We start from the raw sequence: 21,846 nt of genomic DNA, 5'->3' as shown, positions 1-21,846 counted from the left end.
AAAATAAAAAAAATGCATAACCGCAAATTTGATTTATATTGAACCTGATTAGGTCAAAATGGTTTCAAACTTATCACATGAAACATTTTAACCAATCACATTTCCAGAAAGTCTCATTCGGCATCTATGATATTTACCTGGACCCTCACTCACGAAACCATACTCGTATTCAAATACACATTTTGTTATAAGGCTCAAATACTGTTCGCAATAAATCTGATATTTAAATGATTTGAAGGGATTTCGAAAAGACTTAAAGCAAGATTCGATGGTTTCATTTTAGGTTTTGTTTTAGTTTTTTTTTAGTTTAAAGGAGGCTGGTTTGACCACAGATTTCATACTTGAGCATGAGAATGGTTTCATGACTGCGGGGTCTGAATTAATTTCTTAATAATTCATAATACAAAATGAATCATTCCGCCAGTGCATTCTGGTTTTCCCGTTATAGCCACAAGCGTGTAAAATCCTGTTTCATCTTAATCTTAATGATAAAGATAAAAAAAAACATAATTAAATGAAACACAATGTTGCCTTAAAATAATGATATCAAATTGACTTCTTGTTGATATCCACATCATCAATAACATTGTCAATGCTATACATCAGTGCTACACGTTTCTTGTGATATACTGTAAACATCCAGGTTTTAGCAGTAATTTTATTTTAGCGATGTTCGCGCTGAAATGTTGTGCTACATAATTTATGATTTCCATATTCTAAGTTTTATGATATTGTTGTATATTACAAGTATCGTGGATGCACCAATCCATCACAACATCAATATGTCAAATTGTTAATAAACTGAATATGTTAACGCCAAAATATGTATCAAATGAGAGTATATCATTATTGCGATAAAAACGTATAAACACGTCCTCGGAAACTCTTTTGTTCACACATTAGTGTAATAATAATAGAAACTAATATCTGGTAAGACATCTAAGCTGAACAGGACAAACAAACACTTTTTGCAGCACAGTGAACAGTAGTAGTGCCCGATTTTTTTTTTTAATATCAACCATGTTGTAGGACGACCAGACACCTTGATAACATATTAATTGTTATCCGGCGTTTCTGCTATGTACTATCATTTCGCTAATCACATAAAATGAGTCATTTCAGTGGCATTCATATCACAATACAAACAAACAGACACCTTGGATAACTTCCGTATTATATACGGCTTTCGGTCACCTTCAACCACGTCTGTATCTCAGGACGACCAGACACCTAAAGTGGTATACGACCATCGAATCCTTCAAGTCTGTATTGCAGGCAGGCGAGTAGATATCTCCGTATTGTCTGTTTCAAAGAGCTAGAAGCCATTCTGAAATCCTCCGCTCGCGGAGTCTTTTATCTAAGTTTGTATCGATACCATGGCTCTGTAGAATCGAGGTGAGTTGATTGTTTTTCTCGTCGTCCACGGTAATATCCTCTTCCTCTGTGCCATCAGCTATTGATGGAGCAGATGGCTTCAACCACGTATCGCTCAAATATTTCTTTATTTCTTTCACATTGCATCTCCTTTCTACTTTACTTTCCAGCGTTTTACGGAAAAATCTCAGAATTCTGGGTGTAAACTTTCTCCATTGCGATGGTGTCTTTGTACATTTTCGTCTTTGCCACAACGAAAATTCATTATAATATATATCGCTTATTTCTGCGTTTTCCCATGGAAAATTCCCTGTCAACATGCAGAAGAGTAACACGCCAAACGCCCACACATCACCAGTGGAAGACACTGTTATACTTTCGTTTTTAACCGCTTCACACACTTCCGGTGGAGTGTACGGTATGCTTCCGTTTACTTTGCGTAAAACTAATCCCTCTTTCCGTGTCATGCCAAAGTCGGTAAGCTTGATTTTGCTGAAGTCCTGCTCGAAAATAAGAATGTTTTCCGGTTTGATGTCCCGGTGTACGAGATCATTACTGTGCATGAAGTCAAGAGCAGACGACACCTGCTTGATGACGTTTTTCACGTCTTTTTCAACCATTCCTTGTTGCGGAGGAATCTTCTCAAATAAATCCCCATACGCTGCAAACTCTTGCGCAAATACAAATGCTGTTCTAGTTTCAAATGCTACGTTATAAGTGTCGACTACATTTGTGTGAGGTGACAGAAAGTAACTGAAGCGAAATTCCCGCTCAAACTCGCGTAATTTTGTATTGCTTTTTGGCAAAACTTTTAAAGCAACATTTTTTCCAGTTTCTCTACATTTTGCGAAAAGTACCTGGCCGTACGTACCCCTTCCTAGCTCCCTTGTGACGTCATAGTGATCCTTGAGAGTTAGTTTTAGTAGGTTATCGGCGGTACTACAGCGTGGAGATCTCGGAATGACCCGGATTGAGTCCGTATTCAGTTCTGTCATCATCTTGTAAACCGTATATTCTGTGCTTCACTGCAAAATAAAGAAACATATGTTAGAAATTATAACCAGGCAAATATTGCATCTTGAATTATCATTATGTTACAAAAGTAATACTTCTTTCACATAAAGACAACTAAAAGTAAAGGTTTGATATGTACCCCTCGTGTCTTAAGAAACCACTTGTACATGTACTGTGTTTTAATTTTTTGTTCTGTTCATTTTGCTCGAAATATTTGTATTTATATCATCAACCCTTTTCATAACGCCATTGTGTCATTGGCAGCAGTGACGGTATATTGCAAAGAATGCTGTTTTTTCTTACATCACCAGGCAAACCATGTTAATGTGGAATCTTGGAGAATCTGGTCTTGTCCTCCCTGGACCTTTTCAAGATCTCCATGAACATTCTTATTATTCTTCATGTTGGGCATATCTTTGGACTGGTTTTATCGATAGTGGGTTAGAAATATGATTCCATGTAAATGTTGATATTCTAGGGCTGCATGTTTACGTCATGAACGTCAATATAATAACAAAGAGTATATATCTGGTGTTTAAAATAAAAATATTATGCCGATTCAACAAAAGATAAAAGCACCCAAGGTTAACTGTGAACGATAAATTAAGTCCATACGAGTATATACCCAGGTCAAGCGAAATTGTTTAACTTGCTAGAGGGGATTATTTGAAACTAAGCCTACAGCCTCATATGAAAAATAGATATTGCTTTGAGATACCATAAACAAAACATTGCGAGATGTCAATGTAGCATTTTACTTCTGTAAGGCAGAAACTGAACTTGACACAGTTACTACTAGACTGGTTTGTTCTAAATAAGCCAGACATGTAAATATAGAAGATGTCTTGTTTATTTATGAGACCGCGGTGATAACCATCAAATGTCCATTTACTAAGTCTAGGTATCCCATTTACAACATGCTAAAATGTATTATCGGAGAAAAGTACCATGCTTTTATTGGTTTTCGAAAGCCATATGATTTGGGACGGGATGCCTCTCCTCTCTATAAAATCTAGAGTGAGGAAATTCAGTTCCGCAGGACATATTCATATAAAAATTACTTCATATCGCAACATTCTATTGGTTTTCCATTATAGATTTCCAAGACCAGACAGAGAACACCGACATGCAAACAGAACAGTAGTTTCAACTGAAACCTAATAAAACGAGGGCAAGAGATTAACCAAAGCAACGGTTTGGATATAGAGTCTTGAATAAGTACAACGAGAAAGAGGAGTCCCGGAGGGATAAGCGTCTTCTGCTTCATAAATGACAACCACAATGTAAATCTAGGTCAAACAAAATATTCAAAGATAATCATTTTAAGTCTAATACAGTTTAGTTATGAATAAAATATAACTCTTCATGTGTGATATCTGAGTAAACCATCAATAAAACTATTTTCATTCAAAATCGTCTGAAACAGCACTGGTTACATTTTTTAGACACTTTGGGAAACTATGAAAAAAAATGAGATTCTAATTTTAAGACGAAATTAGAATTTGTATTTCTGCTACAGTATATATGCCGGCTGCATCAAAATTGTTAATACTATTCATTGCTATACATATATATCGTGTGTACTCTATATGTCTGTCTGTCTCTCTGTCTTCTATGTCTCTGTCTGCCTCTACTGCTGTCTGACAGTCTCTGTCTGTCTGTCGCCTCTGTCTGCCTCTATTTGTATCTCATTTGTCTGCCTCTGTCAGTCTCAATGACTAGTATTCTACGGCATTATACTGCATGACGTACATGGAACGTTGTTTATTATGTATGTGTTATGTATGTGGATTAAAACCAGTTTGTAAACTTCTTATGAATAGTGGCATTTACTCAAAACAATATTTTTTATGTTCTTTTAACAAGATCCAACATCAAGACAAAACATAAACTGATTTCATTTTGAAGTCCATATGCACCTCACCTTCTATATTTTAACATTTTATCAAGATAACATTGATTTTTTCCAATGTTCTCTTCTGATTCGCTTATTATCTCTAGCACCACTGACGAGCCCTAGACAGGCGAATCAAATGTATGGTGCGAGTTTTATATTCATACATTACTAGCATCTATTATCAAATTTCTATCTATAAAATGCTCTTCATCTGTATGTCCTTTGACTATCCTTTGATGAACACCGAGTTTCCATCCAGTCTTTTTACTAATATGGAGCGGATAATGCGTAGCACTTTCATGAGGTAGGCCGATATGCTTGCCGTCCGGTCCAATGGTTTGTTTTTCTACCACATTCTGATATGAGGGTTCAATATTAGCCATTCTACATTACTTATTTTGCCCTGTATAGGTCGAAACTTAAGTGAAATGATAATATATAACAACTGTAGATAAACAGTTAACATTTGATAATGTCTAAAAACATTTTTATCATAATGATGCAAAACCAGTACTATATTAATTATCAATTTGACGAAAATATCATTTAATTTTACCACCAACGATTTTTCTAAATCCTGATATCCTCTCTAATTCAACCAATACATTCTATTTCCTCGAGGTGTCGGATAATACAGGTTTTCTTGCATCTCTTTATTTTGTAATGTAAAATAACATTATTAGCTTGTGAATTTCCAGAATACTGATGCATTGATGCAATTATTTTAAAAAGAAGTAATAATACATACAATACTGTTGATTTTGTCAATGACGTAAACCACATCAGCCAATCGGGTTCTACGTAACCAACAGCGAAACCTTACATTAAACATTATTCTTTAATAAAAAAATCAATCAATGGAAGCTGTCTTCTTGTCAAAGGATTTGATTGAAACCCATCTCAAGAAATACCACCTAAGAAGTAGAATAAGCATTCCTTTATATAGACAAAATTGCCGGGATCGTCTCCTTGTGTGAAAATCCGAGGATAGATTCCAAGACACGGGGAGTGGTTCGATAGGTCCAATTAACCAGAATCGACAGTCTTGTTTTTTTAAACCGGGACACCAATATATTGTAGAGATATAATACCCCTCATGGATGTGTACATACTTACACAATGGAAAGGTTTGTTTGATCAGACAAGAATCCAGACCATATTGGTATGTAAAGCAATATTTCTAAAAATATAATGTGTATCAGATTGCATTAATGCTAAAAAAGGGTTGTTATGCTTGTAAAATTGTAGACGTTCATTGGAAGATAAAAACCCACGCAACTCAGTAAATCCATCAGTCGTAAATAATCAAATGGTCATTTACGCCATCCATTCTGTTGGAATAGGAAATAAATAGCCATAGCGTCATCTTATAGCGATTGGCTGACCGATTTTCTAAGCTTAATATAGCCTCTATCTAGGTCCCACCGACTTTTAAATCTCTCCCGGCATTCCTTGCAAAATTAATGCGGTCTGATAGAATTGTATCTCAAGGTCATACGTGAAAAATGTCGTTGCTAATGGTAACCCTTCAACAAATGATTATTTATAGGATTGTTTGAATGGTATGCTAAAACATAGATATTTATCATCTTCGGAGAACCGACATTCATACAAATATTATGCAATTATATCAATAAAAATGTTTCACTCAGGCAAATTTTCGGCTGCTTTGCCTTCCTTTTGGAAAATATGAATTGGATATTATGTAATAGCTAATGGAATTAGCAAAGGAAGTGATCTTTGATCAGCCAGCTGTTAAAAACCGTGAAAATTGCATTCCTACCGAATTGCAAAGATATCTAAACCACCCAATACGTATTTCTTAATCAATCTACTTATTTAAATTTATTTGTATCAACTGTGTGGATAACTAAAATAAGTGACTAATAAGTTGATGAAAATACCCATGTTTATATCTAACCGGTATATAAAACAAAATTGTATCCAAATTACGTTGGTGTATTAGGATCACTATAACCGTAGATTGATCTTGTGTGTACAACCTAGTATCATTTACGTACAGCTTAGATTCCTGTATGTACAACAGTATCGTAAACGAACAGCGTAGTATCCTGAACGTATAATTTTATATCATGTACGTACCATGTAATATGTTGTACGTACCATGTAATATCTTGTACGTACCATGTAATATCTTGTACGTACCATGTAATATCTTGTACGTACCATGTAATATGTTGTACGTACCATGTAATATCTTGTACGTACCATGTAATATGTTGTACGTACCATGTAATATCTTGTACGTACCATGTAATATGTTGTACATACCATGTAATATCTTGTACGTACCATGTAATATCTTGTACGTACCATGTAATATCGTGTACGTACAATATAATATCTTGTACGTACAATATAATATCTTGTTCGTACAATATAGTATCTTGTACGTACAATATAGTATCTTGTACGTTGCATGTACAGAAGCACAATGATCTCTGGGATAGATTGTTAAAACACCAGTCTTGACACTGGTCGCCATCTATATTATAATCCTCAGACGGAAAAGCCTGTTTGCTCTCGCTAGACAATCAAAATATGTAAATGAGCAAATCCATCCCTATTCTTGCATCATTGTGCCCAATCCCCTGAGTGTCATTTAGAAAATCAAGGTCGGTACACCAGAAGCATCTTTAAAACTTTCACAATTCTCTTCAAGTTAGAAATCAAACCTTTACAAATTCCTGATATATTGCGAGTGATTGCGATGAATAGATTTGAATTCCCTAGCATTCGTCATGCATAATTGGTATTTATGAGACTGCCTGTAAGAGCTTTATATAGATGCTAAAAGAATAGAAACAAACGCGCAGAAAAAAGCCGAGGCCTAAGGGGAAAATTAATACAATGGACCTGTTCTGTTTGGGTAGTTCATTTGCATAATAATAGCACATGTATTAGTGAGGCACCTTTCGCCTACAATTGTGTATAGTTTGTTATATTGTTATTTCTAGGCAAAAAAAATCAATAACACGAAATACTTTATTGATCTATAATGAATTATCAACATATTAACATATTTATTTCAGTCTTTAATTTCATAAATGTTCAAATATATCTCCGTTTTTTGTATGCTGCCATTTAATTTTGTCCATTTTGATTTCCATTGGCTCATTTTAGGGCACTAGTATCAATGATGAGTCCTAGAAGGACGAGACTTCAGTACGGCGTCCCTAGCATCACTTGAGAATCCTAGATGGACGAAATAGTTGTATAGTGTCACTAGCGTCATTGACGAATCCTAGAAGTTGCATGCTGTCCCTAACATCATTGACGATTCCTAGAAGGATGAAATAGCTGTATGGTGTAACTACAATTGTAGCATCAATGACGAGGCCTAGAAGGACGAAACAGCTGTATGATATCCATAAAATCAATGACGAGGCCTAGAAGGACGAAATAGCTGTGTGGTGTCCCTAGCACCATTGGCGAATCCAATAAGGACAGAATCAGTATTGTGTCCCTAGCATCACTGACGAGTCCTAAACGGACGAAATAGCCGAATTGTTTCCCTAGCATCACTGACGAGTCCTAGAAGGACGAAACATAGTATGGTGTTGAACGACATTCACGATTCGGCTCAAGGACGATTGAGCATTATAAATATAACAGGGAAAGAAAATATTAATTTATATACGGACACTTGGGACAATAAGTTGAATAAATATGTCGATTTAGTTGGTTTACTGATCATTGGTATTTTTAAGAACTCCGTAATGTTTCTCTTAATGGGTCATAAGAGAATATATATCATTACAAAATCATAAGCATATTGAGAGTTTCTTTCAAGGTAATCTCAGTAGGTCGCCATTGATACAAACAGACGAATACTCTCCCGATGTATGATATTAAAATAATTACACTTTACACTATTCCACTGAGTTATCATATGTTTTTACGTAAACTGGAATAACTTCCTGAAAATCTCCGTCATTGAAATGATTGATGCGATGCTAAAATATGTGTTGTCTTAAGTCGGCGTGCCAAAGCGTGCAGGAAACGTTGGTCAGCAATGGGACAAAATGGCGTCATATTGATTTTTTATCACATCAACACGCACGAAAAATGTAGAAAGATATATCATTTTAGCCATTGCTAAACTGATTTGGAGTATCCATCTTCGATGTACGATTTTAACATAAAATTCATGGTCAAAAGGTTAGTCGCACGTAGGCTCCAATAACTATACAGCTCATACTAGTCGCGTGACTTTCGAAGAGAACATGGACAGTTCCTAATTCCCTGCTGTGAAAATGCAGATACGGTCACGCGACCGTTAGTGTGAGCAATCAAGAGTCTTGCGTTGGTGAATCATGTTCATTATTCGTGTATATGTTGGTGAAAATAATAAGAGACTGTCGATATGTAAACGAAACCGACATTCTAACGAAACTAGTCGATAAAACTAGGAAGAAATGTTAAAAACAAGATATATTTACAAGGAGACCAGTGAAAAAGTATAATAAAACCAGTTGTTCAGGAAGAGTAGTTTTCTTCTTCTTAATTTAGGTAATATGTTTACGTAGATCGGTTTTCCAAATTAAGAAGAGGCGGGGCAATGCAAACGGAAACAACTGACATAGTTAGATATTAGCACCTTCCAATAACCAAAAATGAATGTATCTCAATCATACAGTTGGTACGTCCTTTAGGACTCGTCAGTGATGCTATCATCATACAACTTTTGTGTCCTTCTAAGACTCGTCAGTGATTATAGGGACATCATACAGCTGATTTGTCCTTCTAGGACTCGTCAGTGATGCTAGGGACATCAAACAGCTGATTTGTCCTTCTAGGACTCGTCAGTGATGCTAGGGACATCAAACAGCTGATTTGTCCTTCTTGGACTCGTCAGTGATGCTAGGGACATCATACAGCTGATTTGTCCTTCTAGGACTCGTCAGTGATGCTAGGGACATCATACAGCTGATTTGTCCTTCTTGGACTCGTCAGTGATGCTAGGGACATCAGACAGTGATGTAAAGGGTCTAAAGTTTTGATATCTGGGAGGTGGCTGAGGGAACCCGAAATAGGTTGAAAGAAATGACATCTAGATGAAGAGGAACAATAGCCGCATTCTTTCAATAATTTGCAATATTAGATTTCAAAAGAACATCATGCACATATTGTTTATTTTAAAACCATACTTCAATTAATTACGCTTGTTGACCCGGAAGGCAGCGCGAGAGGAGTCCCACTGTGGGAGAAAACCAGAGTACTCACGTGATCGGGAAGATGACACCATACATTTTCACCAGTGAAAGGTAAGTGACATATCATACAAGAGAATGTATTCTGATGAGATCTCGCCGCCGACTATTTAACTTGGACTGCGTCAAAGTCGTTTCAGTAATTTTGTGGTTTTTTGTTGTTGTTTTTTTTTTTTCGGCAAAGCCGTTAATATTCTTTTGGCTCCGGATATGACGAGACAGGCGGCGTTACTGGTCAAGATGAAGTATGTACATGTAATTGGTCAACGTAGCGGTAAATGCAAAATGCAGATATGCAGTTATAAACGAAACAAAGTTTAGATTGAATGCAAGTTAAATAAGTTGATGTATCTTTTCAAATGACACATTAATAAAATCATATTCCTGATTCAAATGCAGTCTTATTATCACCAAAAACGATTCAAACTGATATAATTTTGTTATCTGTGCTGAAACACATTAGTTCGTTAATTTATTTCACAAGCAGTTTTATATCATAACCACCAGCATTAAAACTATGCTGTTTATCTATTTTAAAGATATTTCTTGTATGTATATATTTTATTATTTTGTCAGTTATCTATATCTATCACCGAAGTCGTTACATTCGGAACAAGCCCCATAACATCGGATCAATTGTTGTGACATATAAGTCTGGGTGTTACATTTAAGAAATGGAAAATTGCAAAACACTAACACAGTTGAGAGGTAAGCTGCCCTTGTTTGGCTACGCTGTAAGAAAAGCTCGAAGAAAAGGCCAATTTTAGGACACATTCGGGAGTCATGTGTCTGTTTGTTAAACGCATTCAAGTATTGTATATATGTTGGTGAAACAAGTTAACAGGGACGTATGTCTATTAACGAACATTTTTTCAAGAGTAGTGTTTCTGAAACAAATTCAGAAAAGTGTGTGACCGTTTCTGAAACGCATTCCGGGAGTAGTGTGTTTTTCCGTAACCAAAGATTTTAATGAGCCGAGAGCCAGAGTACAGTTTTTTTTATTTATTCTAAGGAAGATATTCTCTTTTTTTTACAAAAAGCAAGTCAAAAAAGGTTAATTTAATTAGAGTGAAAGAGAAAGTTCGCTGTATTGAGTTGATATGAAAAGGAAGAATAAAACCGCCGTTTCCGCATCACGATCAATAAACACAAAAATGATGATGAAGGAGTGAGGATAGGAAGATTGGCTCCTTCAGCCTAGTTCCATCTACTATACAGTGGAAGCTTTCGCCTAACACCTACAGGGTCTTTGCCAATACTTTCAGCAATATTCATACATAAAATCGATTTTTGCTTTTAAAACTATCCTAGATTAACACTTTTGGAACGCATTTGTGCTGCGTTTGTACATAGCAATTCTTACACAAAATTGTGTCTTTTTTATTGGTAATATTTTAGACATCAAAGACAGTGTTGCGTAATGAAAAGCTGTCACCCGGGCACCTGGATCGATAATGGATTTAGTTTGAACGCATTATAATGATGTACAATTGATGAGTGTGCCTTGAATCGTAACGAATGATTAATAATGTAGCTATATGTCTTTTAGGTATTGCTACAAAAAATCAGTTCGATATTTCGATAACAAGAGCTTCCCGTACGCAAGCTCGGTATCTGTACTATTGCCGTAGGTATGTTGACGGCTGGTTGTAACATTAGCAATACATGTAAAGATGTCTGTTAAACACATACATAACGTAATTTATGTTTAGAGGATGCGAACCTATAACATTCATATTAAAGAAGTGTTAAGATATGTAAAATACAAGATAGTTTAAGCACTCTTTAAGTTCAGGGTTATTTTTGGCGTAGGATTTATTTAAAATCGTTAGTAAATTCGCAGGTGTAAAAATATAATCTAAAGTCATCAAAGACCAACGAAATAAATACGGAAACCATTATCAAAATTCAAAATCAATTTAACGAGAGCAAATTATCACAGAGAGACTATATATTTGCATGAAGACTCCCGAAAAACACAAGGAGAATAAGACCAGGTGCTCTTCAAGAGCAAGCGCCTTTTGCTTCATCTAGATTATGTTTAGGGCGATGACAGCGGAACCACTGTGTATATCAAGAAGCACTAAACACGTCAGTCTTCCTATCCCATAAGGAAATAGTATCACAATGTCGATCATAAAACGTCCCCATAGTCATCATCAGCCGGCGTCGCTCGAAACATTGTGTTAATTTCTCCCTCACTAGTCGACACGGAAATCGTGATTTGGTTTGTTTGGTTTGTTTTTGTTTAACGTCCTATTAACAGCCAGGGTCATTTAAGGACGTGCCAGGTTTTGGAGGTGGAGGAAAGCCGGAGTACCCGGAGAAAAACCACCGGCCTACGGTCAGTACCTGGCAACTGCCCCACGTAGGTTTCGAACTCGCAACCCAGTGGTATAGAGAGACTTCCGATAATCACGATTTCCGGAAGTCTCTCTATACATGTGTATATGTATAAACTATAGAATCAGTATAATGATTTTGGTTTGGTACGGTTTTAAACCCTTTTAATACAATAAGGTCATTTAAGGGCAGTACTAACGGATTAAAGGTAACTGACGGGCGCTTTTATAGTGTCATCACGCTGAAATGCCACGTTCACATGGACATGGTAGTATGACGCTCCACTTGGTCACATTATACTGACAATGTACCCGTCCTTATCACTCACAGTAAAACTGAACGTCTGCATGTCACACAGAGAGTAGCAAGCACCAATAAAAATCGGCGATGGGACAGAACCCAGAGTCTCCCTCACTGGAACGAACACTCATATGAGAGCCAAAAGTGAGGCAGTGTCAAAGAAGACATGTATAAGAACGAAATTGATCAGAAGCAGGAGAAAAGACAGAGAATTAAATAATTCTAAATTCTGTCGCACCGTACAAATTTCGTAATGGAGGCAGAAGATATATGAATATATATATATATATATATAAACAAAAACAAACAAACACAAAAAAAATAGAGCCGGCTAATTTCGCGGGTCAAAAATTTCGTAATTTTCATTAAAATAAATGTCGCGATGTAGCGTTGAGAGCAAATGTATTTTTTGCTTATTTTACAGGTATTCTGCTATGTTCCAATCAATCGATTACAAAATGGAGAGATTGTTTTAATATGATATCGACCAGAGAATGATCACAGAAGTACACCTAGTGAAATATATTCAATATGGAAAATGTGTACTCTATGTAGTCCAATTCCGAAAATAAAACGAGAAAAAGAGAGATGAACTAATCGATAAACTAATCCATACGTAGATTGATTATCACATGCGTAATTACATTGAGAACTGTGGCATCATACCTGGTAGTTAATAACACGGACAGTGCCACCATCAGTGGCCTGACGCAAGTGTTCTGTGTGAAACTGGGGAGGCGGAGCAGGTGTATAAAATTATCCCGTATCTCGTAAATAATTTCCACGAAACCTCGTTTCTTCAGTTTACATATCCATACGGAACAAATCTTCCCTTGAGAAGATCGGAAGCAAATATGCTTTCTATTTTTAAAATATAGTTAATACATTTTTTTGTCTTAGATCAAAAGAAATCAAACTGTTTATATAATATTATATCAACTATATATTTATATTGCAAAACCAATTTACTAAAAAAAAAAAAAAAAAAAAAACTGGTGTAATAGCATGTGTTATCTTGTAATTTGCTTGTAATGAAATGCGACCGAGCGTATTCAATTTTGGCACTTGGAGTCGCACAAAAAATTGAGCGATCTTCTCATTTTCAGCTCATGTTCACTTTGAAAATAAAGAAAATAAGGTTAATTGCATATATTGAATTAGTGTGTGTTTATAGCCGCCTGTGCCGTATTTACCCCCTACCTCGCTTCTCCTCAATAACGCGGTTGCAGGAATGCCAGAATGCCAGCATTAATTACGGTAACTTGTGAGGAGACATGTTGAAGAAGAATCTATGGAAAGCGAGACCGAACCCTGCGTACAAAACATCTGTAAGCGTACATATTGATTCGTCTTGGCTTTACACAGATTATTTCATGTGTTGTGTTCGCAAATTATGGACGTGTCACGCTAAACGTTATCTAAGGCTATAGAAAGTGTTTGGTGGTGTTTGCATATTAGGCACGTGTCTCCATAAGCATATTATCAAAGTCTTTAAAGTGTTTGGTGGTCGACTGGTCGTAATGGTATACATTTTAATCAGTTGTTGCATCAGCAGAAGCCATTCGGTTCCACTTTCTATCTTTCTGTTATTGATACTTAAGCAAACTGAGACATTTACATTTCGCGCGAAATCATGAAGAATATTTAGTTATTTTATTTTTTTTTTTTTTTTGTCGTCTCCATTACAACATTTCTCGACTTAAGCACAAAACCGGACTTGCAGCACAAATTGTATGATATTATGTGTATTAATCCTAGCATACATTCCTAACCCCAAGGTCAGTACGTGTGTAATTTTAAATATCTGCAATATATGCCGTGCTGTTTTAAATTGTGTTAAGTTTCGGTGGTCTGAGGAAGTATTAGTCTACGGATAACGGGTCGTTAAACCCCCGTCTAAAGTGTTATCGCACTGAAATGCCACAAAGTAAATCAATCAGAATCACAATACTTGGACTTATCTTACATGCAACATATTTGAAGCTTATCGTTAAATATAACGCAGTAAAAGCATTAATTCCTTTAATTTGTTCCAGGTCAGAAAATCCGTAACCTATCACCCTTTTGGCGAACACTTAACATTTATAGCAAAATAGCTTTATCGTTATGTAGAAGAGAGAAAAATATAGCATGTTGTAATACTAGCTTGTAGAGTTTATCTACTTAAATATACAACACAAAACAAAATCATAAAGTTACCATTTGGAGTGCCCATGATGGTTGCCTCTCAAAGTTAACATATGGAATACCCACGTTAGTCGCCTCTTTCAACATGCAATCCTATATATGGCCATCGTGGATTGGCGAGGACGATAATATTGAATTAAGAATTCTCGCAAATATTGTAGTGGATGAATGTTACAATATGCATATATATATACGATTCCTCGAAAATAATGAATTTATCAGTATCTTAATTGTTGATTATTTGAACCAATCGTATGGAACCAAAAACCTATATTGCTATGCTTGTAAAATCTATTACAACAATTCAGGAATTATGCATTAGATATTTTGTAAACCGACGTGAACCGTTTGATAAGGCCGATACACATATACTGTATTTACTCCTTACCTCTTCCGTTGACATTATCAAAATTCATGTGACGCAATGATGCTATGACGTCACAGTTTATCACAAGTGAGTATCATGAGTAGCTTTGTGGTAACCGCTTGAAGACAGAAGCAGAAGGGAAAAAATAATAAATTGAATTCCCTAACAGACATGCGCATTCCTCTTCGACAATATCGTACGAAATTAAAAAAAATATATATAGTGTTCAAAGGAGTAATCGAATTCGTTAGTATCTAAAGTTTCTTGAAATCCTAGAAAATAAATAAATAATAACAAAAACCAAACAATACGAACAAATAAACATAACATCAATAGATTATATGATACAGAAATAGACTTATCAAGATGAGGCCATAGGCCAGAATGTCTGACATTATCAGCTATACTTGATTACGTGGGAGTAATCTAAACCCGTGACGTCATGTCAAATACAATTAACGTAATAAAACGAATGTCGTGTGCCGCGCACCCTCCCTCCCTCACTCCCCTTTGCCATACAAACACCGTGCTATTAATAACCACGTGCGCCCAGTATCGATAACTTGGTTAATCAACGCCCTATAAAACTACCCCAATTTTACCTGATATATATCGGTCTGTAATTAAGTCATCAGACCGTACCAGATAAAAACCGTAACTATTATTAATGCCCTGCTGTCATATGTAGATCAATAAAATCTAACATTGTAGCTATTTCCCTCATCACACCCCATAACAGGCCGGTACTAAAAGAACTTAATCTGTTCTACTACTTTGTATCTCGGTTATCAAACATTTTTTGCTATTAATAGAAGATCGCACAGATATCAGAATGCGGCTACAACAGATTCAGCGAACAAGAAAATGTTATACGCGAGGTCTCAGTGTGTGTTTCACTGTCTTCTTAAAGTTCTATATTAATCGCCAACGGGAAAAAATACGATAGTCTATTTTTGTAACACCGGTAGTGCATTTTATCAGAGTCGACCGCAGTCCTTCCGACCAGACATAGTATCGCTATATGTATATTATGACGTAGTATATTATAAAAATACCACATACCAATCTGAACCTTAATATCCTCGTCAGTGAATTAAACAAAAAAAAAAATAGGACGGTACATGGAGTGAGCGCCTGTTGTTGGTGTGTGGTGTTGTGAGTTGTAGTCTGAAACAGTTCAAGATGCGGAGCCAGCCATCTTTGTTGTTTTTACACTCAATTGTGTTGATATTCAATATTTGTCTTAACAAGGGTGCTAGTGTATGATGAAATTTAGGTTAAAGCGTTCATAATTACTTATCTTGCATGATAAAAATAACTAAATACAATATCTGTTTTCATATTTCAACGTTAAGCACAAACACACGGCGCAAAATCCCGACTACGGTCCGTATATATATGTAGGAATATGCATCATATCCGTGTGATGTTAATGTGTTTCATCTTCAAGGATAAATGTTCTGGTCTCTCTCAGTCGAAGAAACCTTTTTATTGATTGACCTAGCATTTCATCTTAACCAAACAAACATCATTTGTAGTCTCAATAATCAATATCACAATGTCTTCAGCAATCAATTCTTACATTCTTTTAACAATGTCTACCACCAATCAATGTTTCTTGGACTTCAAATACACACTTCTTTGTTTAGTTTCAGTGAACCGGGTTTTCTTCAATGTAGTTCTATTGTCAATTAGCAATATGCATTTGTAGTCAGTAATTTCGAGATAGCCCTTCTGTGTTTTGAAATATGTGACGGTATACTTTGATTTAACTGTTATAATCCAGTTTTACTGATGACGAGAATCAATGCGACAGTATAACTGATACTGTTTAGCAGATAATATTCGTGGGCATTCAATCTCGTGGTCATTAAACACATAGAAAGAAATAATCCACACTTTGCTAGCAAGGGTACTCAATAAAATACGATCCTTTTCACACAAGTGAAAAGGAGAATATCGTATTGAAAACATTTGGCTAGCGAAATTGATATATTCCATGTTTAAGTCTAATTTCAAATTGACGATTATTTTATCAACTGAATGTAAAAAAACGCAAACGAATTGTAAAATTCCGTACATCAAATTGAATTTATACATAGAAACGGGATGATGGACTGGTATACCTCGTAATGATCGGATTTGTCCTTTGTGTTCTAAAGATGTTGATGACGAGTATCATTTTTTATTTGTTTGTGATTATCAATTAGTATGCCAATAAGAAATTTAAACATTCGAAAGTATTATTGTATATACCGTTATCTGACAAAAATGAAAGGTTTGGTTTCTCTATGCAATGTTTGTATGTTCAAATGATAATAGGTTTGTTGAAAGACTTGAAAACAATCTAAAAAGTGTATAATATTTGTTGTATTCCGCCATGTGTAAAATTTGCTTTTTTATGTGTGACCTCTTGTAGCACACATATGTGTAAATAACAATAAAAATCTAAGACTAAAACTGCAAATATTTATAATCATATAAATAAATGTGTAGATACCGGCGAACTAAATCCGACTGGGAAAACTACAATATTGCCCGTGGAATTTACCAGATAAAAAGCTGTTTTATGTTTTTTTTTTTTTTATGTTTGAGAAATCGCCGCCATTTCGAGACAGTTATAGCCACTTTTGGTCACTGCCACCATAAAATGATTGCCTGCCGCGCTTCATTTATGAAGATATGTTTGACCAGTGCATTGTAGTAATACTGCCACAAATTGTATAGTTACATCTCGATAGCATTAGAATTATTCATTGAACTGGCGTGATGTGGTATATTCATGCACACACCATATTGCGCGATATGTCTGAAGTGCAAATCTCTTTCGTTGATAATGTCTCGTGAAGATTTAGATTTGGTTTACTCAAAAATGAATTATTCATTGTTAATAGCTTGATTCTTTAAGCCTTGAACTGTCTTGATAAAGTATATATATTCGAGTAAAATGACACAGCTTAACAGGCAAGCATCATATTACACTAGCGCATTCTGTGAGGTTTGTCTGCAACATTTAAATTTAAGTCGACCATAGATATCCTATCAAGACAGTTCAGTACTTATATTTACTTTTTCTGTCTCACTTATTCAATATCATATATAACTTTCGTTGTGATTTTAATTCACTGTCTTATCGACAGCAGACAACATTTGGATTCAAAAACGAAAACAGATTGTTGCCACTTGCAGATTGGAAAAGAAAGATAGTACATGGAACTAATTAAAATAAATAAAACACGTGAGTTTATATGTATATATATATCTTTTTTAATATCGGTAGAATCATGTGGAGTGGTGATAATATATACGGTCAAAGAAATGACAATACATTACCACGCGCTTCTTCTAGGTCCATCTTTAATTAATGTCTTCACTTCTGTATCAGTGAAAAATCAATTTTTCACGTCCATATCAATGTCCGTTTGCCGTCAATAATCAATGTGCATTTGTCGTCAATTACCAATGTCCGTTTCTAATCAATAATCAATGTCCGTTTGTCGTCAATTACCAATGTCCGTTTGTCGTCAATAGCCAATATCCGTTTGTCGTCAATTATCAATGTCCGTTTGTAATCAATAATCAATGTCCGTTTGTCGTCAATTATCACTGTCCGTTTGTAATCAATAATCGATGTCCGTTTGTCGTCAATAATCAATGTCCGTTCGTCCTCAATTATCAATGTCCGTTTGTCGTCAATAGTCAATGTCCGTTTGTCGTCAATTATCAATGTTCATTTGTCGTCAATCATCAATTTCCGTTTGTCGTCAATAGTCAATGTCCGTTTGTCGTCAATTATCAATGTCCATTTGTCGTCAATCATCAATGTCCGTTTGTCGTCAATTACCAATGTCCGTTTGTCGTCAATAGTCAATGTCCGTTTGTCGTCAATTATCAATGTCCATTTGTCGTCAATTACCAATGTCAGTTTGTCGTCAATTACCAATGTCCGTTTGTAATCAATCATCAATGTCCATTTGTCGTCAATAGTCAATGTCCATTTGTCGTCAATCATTAATGTCCGTTTGTCGTCAATTACCAATGTCCGTTTGTCGTCAATAGTCAATTTCCTTTTGTCGTCAATAGTCAATGTCCGTTTGCCGTCAATAATCGATGTCCATTTGTCGTCAATTGCCAATGTCCGTTGGTCGTCAATAACCAATATCAGTTTGTCGTCAATACTCATTGCCAATCTGCCATCAATTACCAATGTCCGTTTGACGTCAATAATCAATGCCCATTTGTGTCGTCATTTATCAATGTCCATTTGTGTGGTCATTTATCAATCTCCATTTGTTGTCAAATACCAATGTCCATTTGTCGTTATTAATCAATGTCCATTTTTCGTCAACTACCAATGTCCATTTGTCGTCAATTACCAATGTCCGTTTGAAGTCAATAATCATTGTCCGTTTGTCGTCATTTATCAATGTCCATTTGTCATCAATATTCAATGTCCATTTGTTGTCGAATAACAATGTCCTTTTGTCGTTATTAATCAATGTCCATTTGCCGTCAATTGCCAACCCTCAGTTTGTAAACATTTACCAATAATCATTTGTCACCAATTACCAACTTTCCGTTTGTCGCCAACAGTCAGTGTCTTCGTGTTACAAATAAGTTATGTCCATCTTTCGTCATTCACTAATTTTGCGTTGGTCGCCAAAAAGTAATGCCACTTTGTCGCCAAATATAAATGTCATTTTGTCGTCAATTACCAACGTCCAAGTCTTTTTTCGCCAATAAGCAATGACCATCTGTCAATAAGCAATTCAAATTATGTCGACAATAAGCAACGTCCGTTTGTCGTCAATAACCAATGTCCGTTTGTCGTCAATAATCAATGTCCGTTTGTCGTCAATAATCAATGTCCGTTTGTCGTCAATAATCAATGTCCATTTGTCGTCAATAATCAACGTCCGTTTGTCGTCAATAAGAAATGTCCATTTGTCGTCAATTAAATACATGTATATACATAATTGTTGTTTTTTTTATAAATTTGTTGTACACACTATTTCTTAACAAAAATAATTAGAAATATTGGCAAACACAAAATTGCGAATCACACAATATTGGTTAACATAGAAACAACAACACGTTGGTTAACCAACAATATTGAGTAACATATTAAAATAAAGGTTAACGTAACGCAAAATATTAAGTTTACAAAGTATACTGCTAAATACATGTCACTGACACAAAAATATTACAGATTGTATTTTTACATAAAAGTCTGGAAAATATGTGTTAACGCAAAAACATCAATCATTTTAGCTTACATCTAGGTTGGTTTCAATTTTAAGTTTAATATTAAATATATTCATTAATACTGCAAAACATATTTATACACATTTGGTTTTAACTGTTTTTGACTGCTTATCGCGTGAAACGGCTACGGTAACACTAGAACAGTGTTTGATTTTCTCTCCTTAGTTCCTATATTTGAATCCACAGGGAACAAAGCCCCAATCCATCGTCCGTATATCATACATACATATGGCCCGTGGGTTGGAAATTGTCGCCAAGCCCCTGTGTTTGGATTAATTCCCAGGATAACGGTCTATAAAAAACCATATTTTAGTAGATGACAATATTTCAGAACAACTTACGAGGCGGATTTCATTAACTCCAGTTCTTCTGATCTTTCTCTCCAAGACGAATTTCGACATTCACAATTTCTTCAAAAATAGCACAACGTATTTCTGACGTAAATGTTAATGATTATCAGAGAGAGAGAATATGGTCAGGGTTTTTATGGTAGACACGACGCTGACAATTAACCCAGGCCTGTCGTTCTGCTATCGCCAATACCACCAACGATCATTTAACGACGACATATGTTTTAGTCCGGTAACGGCGAACGGATCATAAACCAGAACTTGTTTAATGATGTCGATATCAATGTTATAAAATTATGATATATTCACTTTGATAAAAACAGTTAAACATAACTTGACTATTTGTAAATTTGTACAAATTACAATTCCCCACAGGTGGTTTTCGTAAATTTAAGAGTTCATTTTTTTCTACAGTTTGTTGTCTGTCAGACATTTATGACGCTCACTATTTACTATAGTTTTAGTAAATGTTCATTACTTACCTTGTAAATGTTGTGTGTATACAAAAAGCCATGTCTGCACGAGCTGGGAGGGAATGTCGACTTGAATCACCCACACATCTTTATCGCCTGGTTGTAGAGCGCACGTGCATTGCTTACCAGTGTATAGGTATGTGGATACAGCTATACAATATAGGAGAATGTAATAAGGGTCCCAGAATGTTGAACTCGATATAGTACATTAAGTCTCAACTTAGTACCGTTATGTTAAAACGGCATCATCTTTGCCACGCTGTGCTCTCACGTCTGTTTTTAAAATCCCTAGAAAGAAGAAATCGATGATCACATGATGGCATACGACTGAAGTGGATCCTCGGCTCAGCAGTTTAGGTTTTGTTAGCCATCAAGCGTTGGTGTAGTGAATGCGGACGGACCGAGTACGCAACGTTAGGTCATGCATAACTTGTCAACGATTCCTCCGCTTCGGTTACAATAAAGTTGTCATCAGAACATTTCTCTCTATATACATTCTCTCTATCCCCATTTGTCTATCTATTCTGCTCTTATTAACCACCTCTATGTCTATCCCACCCTCTCTACCCTGTTTATCTGCTGTCATCTATATATATACAAATATATATATAAACTTCTATGTCTATCTCTTTCCCTCCCTCTCTCTTTCCACCACTATATCTACCAATCTCTCTCTATCAACTACTCCGTCTTTCCCCCTCTCTATACACTTCTCTGTCTACCCCCCCCCCCCCCCCCAACCCTCTTTCTCCCCACTTCTCTATCTACTCCCTCTCTCTTCTTTCCACCTCTCTATCTTACCTTCTCTCTCCATCCACTTCGCTGTCTAACCACTCTGTCTATCCCCTCTCTCTATACACATCTATGTCTATCATCCTCTCTATCTACACGTCTGTCGTTTCCCCTCTCTCTATGCATTGTCTGTCTATCCCCCCTCTCTCTATCCCCCTCTCTCTATACAAATATATGTCTATCCCCTTCTCTATATACACTTCTCTGTCTATCCCCCTCTCTCTATACACTTCTCTGTCTGTCCCACTCT

The 21,846-nt window shown here is 35.8% G+C and overlaps 1 protein-coding gene across 1 annotated transcript; it reads right to left on the bottom strand.

Moving 5' to 3' along the window:
- Positions 1 to 284: 284 nt before the first annotated feature.
- On the bottom strand, positions 285 to 21,318 carry LOC117336978 (serine/threonine-protein kinase SBK1-like). The gene is made up of 2 exons (XM_033897758.1): positions 20,814 to 21,318; positions 285 to 2,399 (listed from the first exon to the last, which is right to left on the bottom strand). Exon 2 carries the CDS (start codon positions 2,370 to 2,372, stop codon positions 1,308 to 1,310), a length of 1,065 nt encoding a protein of 354 aa, XP_033753649.1. The 5' UTR covers positions 2,373 to 2,399; positions 20,814 to 21,318; the 3' UTR covers positions 285 to 1,307.
- Positions 21,319 to 21,846: the final 528 nt, after the last annotated feature.

This window comes from Pecten maximus, chromosome 1 (genome assembly GCF_902652985.1).
Source record: "Pecten maximus chromosome 1, xPecMax1.1, whole genome shotgun sequence".
Lineage (NCBI taxonomy): Eukaryota > Metazoa > Mollusca > Bivalvia > Pectinida > Pectinidae > Pecten > Pecten maximus.
Note: the sequence above shows the minus strand (reverse complement) of the source record. Positions and strands in the feature narration are given on the sequence as shown.